Below are 7,364 nucleotides of genomic sequence, written 5' to 3' on the forward strand. Positions count from 1 at the left end.
AATAATTAATTAAATAAAATGGTCCAAAACAATTTACATAGGTAGATTTATTTAGACTCCTTCTCTTTTAATAGAACAGATTGATATTTATATTTTTTTCCAGACGACTGAAATGTAAGTCGTCCAGGAAAGTCAAACTTCTGAAATAATTCTGTCAAATGCAAAACTAACCTATGACGACTTATATTTCAGTCGTTTAGGTTTTTCAGAGATTTTTTTGTAACCAAACAAAAGCGGACGATTTATATTTCAGTCGTCTTAAAAAACAGATTTAAAAGTCAATTGCAAAAATAAGCTCTGCATTGACCAAACGATTACCAGTTAAATCGTCTTCAGCCAGATAGTAAGTTGTCTGGACGAACAGATCTCGAAAAAATATTGATTTCATAGTTTTAACTAGTGAGATAACTTGTTTAGCACACATATGTTTTCTCCAAGCATCCAGAATCTCAAACAAAGGTGACCCACCAAAAATTTTCAATGGCTTTTTGAACCATAAAAAATTTCAGAATCAAAATCTTGGGTTTTTTAGATGAATATGGAGAGAAATTGAAAGAGATGTTGTTTTTAGTTCATAAAAATTGAGAAAAAAAGAAATGTAAATTGATTTTAGGTGCATTAAGAGCTTCAAATTGGTTGTTCATGGTGGTTGGTGTATTGAAAGCAATGACAATCAAAAATGTTGAGATTGAAAGAGTAAAAATGTTATTTTCAAAAAAATAAAATAATAAGTGATGGTATTTCCGTGAATAATCTAAACTTGTGGAGTGGATAGAGCAAAAAAAATTCAAAAAAAAATAGATGTTAGTTTTGTATTTGACTTAAGTTGTGAGTCAATTTTGCAAAAAACCCTAAAAACCATCAGCAAATTGTCATTTTATACAATGTTGTCGATTTTTTTATCCGTAGATAAGTAGTAAATAGTAAGATGATGGGTAGGTAGGTACCCACGTGAAAACCATACCGTACAGTCGTCAAACATTTGAAGTTCGAGAAGTTTCGAACCCACCCGTTCTCTCTTCTCATTGTTCCGGAACTTTCGAAATTTCTAAGTTGTAGAGTACTATATTATTATCTTTATCTTATTTTAATCAATTTAATATCGTCACTAGTTTTCGCACTCTTCTTATTTAAGCCACCTCGCATCGCTTACGTGGGGATTAGCTTCCTTCCTTTCCCTCTTCTCTACCCAACTGCCATCAACGAACTTAAACGGGCCAGTCGCACCACAAGATTCATTCTCGTCTAAATTTCATCAAACCAACCCAAGTCGTTGATCCAAGATTGTTGTCTGTTTTTCTTTTTAATCTTCAATTTGGGTTTCGAGAACTTGATGAATCCGTTTCAGCTCCAAGAAGGTGATCCACCACCAAAACCAGTCGAAGGATTACACGAGATTGGACCGCCACCGTTTCTAATCAAGACATTCGAGATTGTGGAGGATCCAAACACAGACCACATCGTATCTTGGAACAGAGGAGGTACTAGTTTTGTCGTTTGGGATTTGCATTCTTTCTCAACGTTTCTTCTCCCTCGACACTTCAAACACAGCAATTTCTCAAGTTTCATCAGACAGCTTAACACTTATGTACGTCCTTTCTCTCTGTTCTTTCTTTTGTGTATGTTGTCTGACCCAAGAAGAAAAAGAAAAACAGAGCAATGCTCTGTTTTTTTCTTTTACCATCCCAAATCTTTTCCCCCTTCATCTTATTATAGTTACTGGAAAAATAAGTGGAGTATTCTGGATTCAACGTTTACTTGGTAATGAAATCCGTATTGAATTCAGTTTCTCTTTTTTGTTTGTTATTTCTAGAAACATCGAAAATGAAGATTCTGTAGAGTAGAAGAAGGTTCTTTAGCAAGTTCTAGAATCTTGTTTCGTGTCAACTTGTCTTCTAAAACAATTAGTAAGTTCTAGAATCTTGATTCGTGGCAACTTGGCTTCTAAAATAATCTCAAGAAATAGTAATCAATCTTATCACAATACTCTTTGTTTATTCACTAGCCTGCCCACTTGTTCCATTCTTTATATTATCTTCCAAAAATAAAAAATATCGCTCGCCAATAATTGTTGTTGTTTAATCACATATATTCATGTGGACTTTTGAAACCTTGCAACAACTCTATTGGAAGGTTTTTTATAAGAGGTTTTCTCATGCCATTGAGTTCTCATATGATTTGTTTTAGAAATTTTTATGTAAAACTCATAAAATATGTGTTTTAGATATGATTTTGATATTATTTAAAAAAATATATTATCTTAGTATTTAGTTTCAAAGGTTAACATAAAAAATATTATCAGGGTTTCAGAAAAATAGAAGCAGAAAGGTGGGAATTTGCAAACGATGGGTTCTTGTTAGGACAGAGACAGTTATTGAAGTTCATCAAGAGACGAGCTTCCTTCGGTTCATCGTCTCCATCGATCAATGATCCTTGTACCGAACTTCGTAGGGAGAAGCAGTTGTTAATGATGGAGCTGGTGTGTCTGAGACAACAGCAACAAACCACGAGGAGATACATCAAAGCTATGGAACAGAGGATTGAAGCAGCAGAGAGGAAACAGAGACAGATGATGTCTTTCTTGGCTAGAGCGATGCAGAGCCCTTCGTTTCTGCATCAGCTGCTGAAGCAGAGAGATATGAGACTCAAGGAGATTGAGGATGAGGCGGCAGAGAGAGAAAGATGTTCTTCGATGTCGGAACTTGAAACTCTTGCTTTGGAGATGCAAGGCTATGGGAAACAGAAGAATGTGAAGGAAGAAGAGGATATGGTGGTCGAGAGAGAACTGGATGATGGTTTCTGGGAAGAGTTGCTTAGTAATGAGAGTTTGGCTTCGACTTCTAGCTATTAGATGGATATCCTTTGGTTTTTAGTTGTGCCCATAAGCTTTTTTATTTTATTTTTTATCAAGTACTCTGAAGCTTTTATTATCTTCCAAATATGTCTTGCCAGTTTTCAATTAGTAATAGTGTATAATTACAGAACGTTATAATTCTTTCATGTATGCCAAATGCCAATAGCTATATGTGAAATATACTTTTCCTTTAATGCGGTTGCCCTTTGTACAAGCAAGAACCAAAAATCCGAAAGGGTGGGAAATCACATAGACAGTTTGACTTGTTCAGGTTTCCTCCTTTAAAATGTCAGTCACTGGCTCTCTTTCAAAACTAAGAGTTACATGCAATCAGTGGGTTTGGGCTAGTGGTGTGTGAGGGATAGTCTCGATACAGCGAATCCGCAGTTCGATTCCTGCTGACCGTCAAATCTGCTTTAAATGATAAGAATAGAGTTATTTTCACCCTCAGACAGTTTACGTCTTTTTATTACAAAGAAAGGCAGTTACCGGGGGTGAGGTAGTTTTCTGGTGAAAAGACTTAAAATGCCCCTGACTAATTCCCAACCGGTTTTGTTCCCTCTTTTTCTCTAGTTAGTTTCGACAACTAGTTTAGATATTTTCAAATTTTGAAAAATGGTGGGGCCTGGTTATTAATTAAAATGAGTAAACCAACGTGCGTCTCTTCAACATACCTCTTTTTCTCCAACCACCTCCATTATTTCTCTGTTTTTACCGAAACCCAAGGATTTCAGAGGGAAAACTAGGGAAGCAATTTTAGGGTTTGTGAGATTTGGTGGCGATTTTCCGACGATCTTACATACCGTTGCTAGTTCCAGAATTTAACGATGGCGAGAACGCGTAGCAGTCGCGGCAAGGAGAGGGAGGAAGGTTTGTTTTTTTTTATTTATCTCCTGTGGTTTTTTATTTTTATTCCGGTTGCTTAGTTTAAGCCTTAATTTCCGTTCCAGATGCTGGGGATTCCGCAGTCGAGAATGTCAAGCAATTACTACCGGAGCGGCTGTTTGCTACCGACCGTTTTCCAAGCGAGAGGACAAACATCTACTACTCGACGTCGGACTTCCTTTTGAGGGTTAGAGACGCTCTGAAGGGGTCGCCGGAGATGCTAGTGCTTCTGTCCTCTTGTTTCGGAGGGCTCTTCAATATCCCGGCCCGTAATCTGTACGCTGGATGGGTTGTACACAGCATGATGACACGCCAGGTGGTCACCAAGAAGAAATATGAGATGTGGCATGTCTTTGCCGGCAAACCGTTTCGTTTTTCTTTGATCGAGTTCGGGGAGGTTACTGGTTTGCCTTGTGGTGAGTTTGAAGATGGCTACACAATTGAGTACCAGTTACCGGAGACCGATGAGAACTACATGTACTGGGAAGAGCTAATCGGAAATAACAGGGATGTTCTTGTGGAGGACCTCCTCGCCAGTTACCGGACATCGCCACACTTATGTGCATGGACACATGTATACGCTTTGAAGTACATGGACACTTATGTATACGTGGACGTCGTCATTTATTGTGCACGTGTACAGTATTTGATTGTACATTGATGCTGACGAGGAATTGTGATGCATATTTGGACATGGCGATTTATTGTGCACATGTACACAGCACGAATGTATATTGTAGACTTTGTTCATATGGGGTGGGAATGAAGCCACTGATCTAGTTTAGTGTAATAGATAAATTTGTACACTTATAAAAGTACATTGTGTTTGTATGGAGGGGTTGTGCACATGTACACTAGCAACCAGAACATTGTACACTATGTGATGTATCAAAATGGGCTTATGGTCTGTTTTGTGTGGACACCTAACAAAACAAAAAATATTCACATGGACGCTGTGTATGTTTCCATGTACATTGTACACTCTCATGAAGTGTTTACATGTGCACATTGGATGTACATCGCTATTTGGTGTACACATGTACAATATATGTACATCTACCGCATATCATACTATGTACATACATTTGTGTACATGTGTACACTAAAGGCCTATGTACATGCTATGAACTAGTATAAACTAATGGCGATGTACAATCTACATGGACACATACGTAGAGTACACATGTTCATATGTTGTTGTGTCAGGTGTCCACCGTTAACTACTACACAGAAACCAGACCATGTGCCCGATTTTTCTACATCACATAATGTACAATCTTCTCATAATTAGTGTACATGTACACTAACTATGAGAAGATTGTACATTATGTGATGTAGGTAAGACTGTCGTGGGTTATGGGAAAACTTTATTTATTAATCCTCCCCTTCTACAATTATCACTACCAAATTCGTGCAAGAAAATTTACAAAAAGAAAAAGACCATGCAAGAAATAAATGTCGACTTCATGAACCTAAGTTTTCTGAAATAAAACCTTATAATGTGCATGAAGCAGATCAAAGAAGCACCTAAAGTAGTTTGCATTGGTAAAAAAAAATGTGCAAACCGCTTGGCAAATTGAGCTTATGTTAGAATGTAATGTTTTTAAAGTAAATGTATGCATGATTTAATAATATTAATAATTAAGAGGGGAAAACAGAACATGCATGCAATATATAGGCGTACGTTGATACTAAAATCACACATTTAGCTATCTAATGTGGAAGAAAACAATAATATGGAACATGGGATAAGCATAACATTAAACACCATGAATACACGAGTGAATCAATGTACATAAGTTTTCCCATAACCCACGACAGTCTTACAAAACTAAGTATCGCTATTTAGTGTACACATGTACAAATACATGTATATCACACTTATAAAAGTACATTGTGTTTGTGTAGTACAGATATACTAGTACATCACTCTGTCGTGTACACATGTACACTACATGTGTAGACAATGTACGCTGTGGGGTACATGGACACAAATGTATATCTGGACATTGCCATTTATTGTACACATGTACACAACATGTATGTACATTGTTTACGTTGTGGTTATGGGGTGGGAATGAAGGCACTGAGCTAGTTTTGTGAAGTAGACAGATGTGTACACTTATAAAAATACATGTACACGAACTATGAGAAAACTGTACACTGTGTGGTGTGAAAAATCTGGCTCATGGTCTGGTTTTGTGTGTAATAGATACATGTGTACAGTTTGGACAACAACAAATGTACGCATGTACGCTATGTAGCCAAACATGTTCATTGTACATTTTGGCTACTGAGCCATTGTCGGGTCCAGTGTCCTCATCTTCGTCTAGCAGCCACAAATCTGGGATGTTGTTGGGGTCGTTTTTGAATATTTTTTCAAGCATCTCATCTCCGCTCGAAAGAGTCTCGTCTTGAAGTGAAACTCGATTGATTTTTTTTTGCAGCAAAACGTCCCAGAAATATGATGTCTTTCTGATCTTTTGATTTTTTTTGTTAGAATGAAGAAGATAACAAAAGTTGAACATGAGTGTGGGATAATGGAACCAATAAAATCTGGGCCGTCGGTTAGTGGGGTAGATGATGTAAGACATGATGTAATCGGATGGTTGAGAATTGGTAGATATAAGTCTTGTCAACAAATGCAGAAATGATCTGCACCGTTCAAAAAAATAAAGATGAGGGGTGGAGAGAAGTTCCCGCTTATACACTCATAATTAGTTAGTAAAAAGTTAGCGTTTAGAATTAAATAGTGACCAGCTAGTTAAGCCTAAAAGGAAGCAGTTACAAAAAACTGCCTTGGTAGCAGTAAGTGATCTATATTGTAATTAAAAACTTGAAACTGTCCCGTGGTGTAAATGTTTCATAAGAATATGTAGCTGCTATAGATCTCTTGGGATTAATCAATTGACCTCGATCGCCGGATCTCCACGATTACCAAAAAAAGAAAAAAAAACTAAGAGTTCCATGCTATGTACTCTAAAGTTTTTCCGACAGCAGCTAATTGTTGTTCCATGCACTATCAACACTTCAGACATCTACTTGTGACTCTTCCTTCTCATAGAAAAATGAAACATATATATGCAGGATTCCTGAATATGAGATGACTAACAAAAAATTAATTCTCTAACAAGCATAACTCATTTCCCCTCAAGGGCGAAGCTAGAAATTTTATGTAGTGGGTGCACTATTAATAATAATAAAAAAAAAAGATATAAGAAGGATTTAAACCTGAATCAATGGGGGTGCACAACTTAGGTTTTACCATCTGATCTACCAAATTTTTAATGATTTAGCTCACGAAAACTGAAACATAAATATTATTAGGGGTGCACATGGACCCATAGTACAAAGGGTGGCTTCGCCACTGTTGCCCCCTCGGCTTAGCCGCTCAAGTATCTACAGTACATATTCTCTAATATATTGTATGCTGAATTCTGTAGTTTGTTATTAATGTATCAAAGTGTTTATATACAACATAGACAAGCGTATTCTAACTAGAAATAAGAATATTATATTATCCTAAATCTCATTGGTTTGGCATGAGAAAAAACAAACTGTAACAGAAGACGTTTGAGCCATTTGAGCTCACACGTTGCATCAGCTCACATAATTTTTAGATTCG

At 36.8% G+C, this 7,364-nt stretch overlaps 1 protein-coding gene across 1 annotated transcript; it reads left to right on the plus strand.

The window, feature by feature from the left end:
- The first annotated feature begins 1,103 nt into the window (after positions 1-1,103).
- Positions 1,104-3,048, plus strand: LOC130510905 (heat stress transcription factor A-7a). Its single transcript, XM_057007612.1, has 2 exons — positions 1,104-1,588; positions 2,303-3,048. The coding sequence occupies exons 1-2, from the start codon at positions 1,334-1,336 to the stop codon at positions 2,849-2,851; spliced, it is 804 nt and encodes a 267-aa protein (XP_056863592.1). The 5' UTR covers positions 1,104-1,333; the 3' UTR covers positions 2,852-3,048.
- The last annotated feature ends 4,316 nt before the right edge of the window (positions 3,049-7,364 follow it).

This window comes from Raphanus sativus, chromosome 4 (assembly GCF_000801105.2).
Source record: "Raphanus sativus cultivar WK10039 chromosome 4, ASM80110v3, whole genome shotgun sequence".
In the NCBI taxonomy this organism is placed as follows: domain Eukaryota; kingdom Viridiplantae; phylum Streptophyta; class Magnoliopsida; order Brassicales; family Brassicaceae; genus Raphanus; species Raphanus sativus.

Coding starts and splice junctions, on each gene's coding strand:
- LOC130510905 (XM_057007612.1), top strand. CDS start 1,334: ATGAATCCGTTTCAGCTCCAAGAAGGTGATCCACCACCAAAACCAGTC. Junction 1,589..2,302: donor TCAGACAGCTTAACACTTAT/GTACGTCCTTTC, acceptor AAATATTATCAG/GGTTTCAGAAAAATAGAAGC.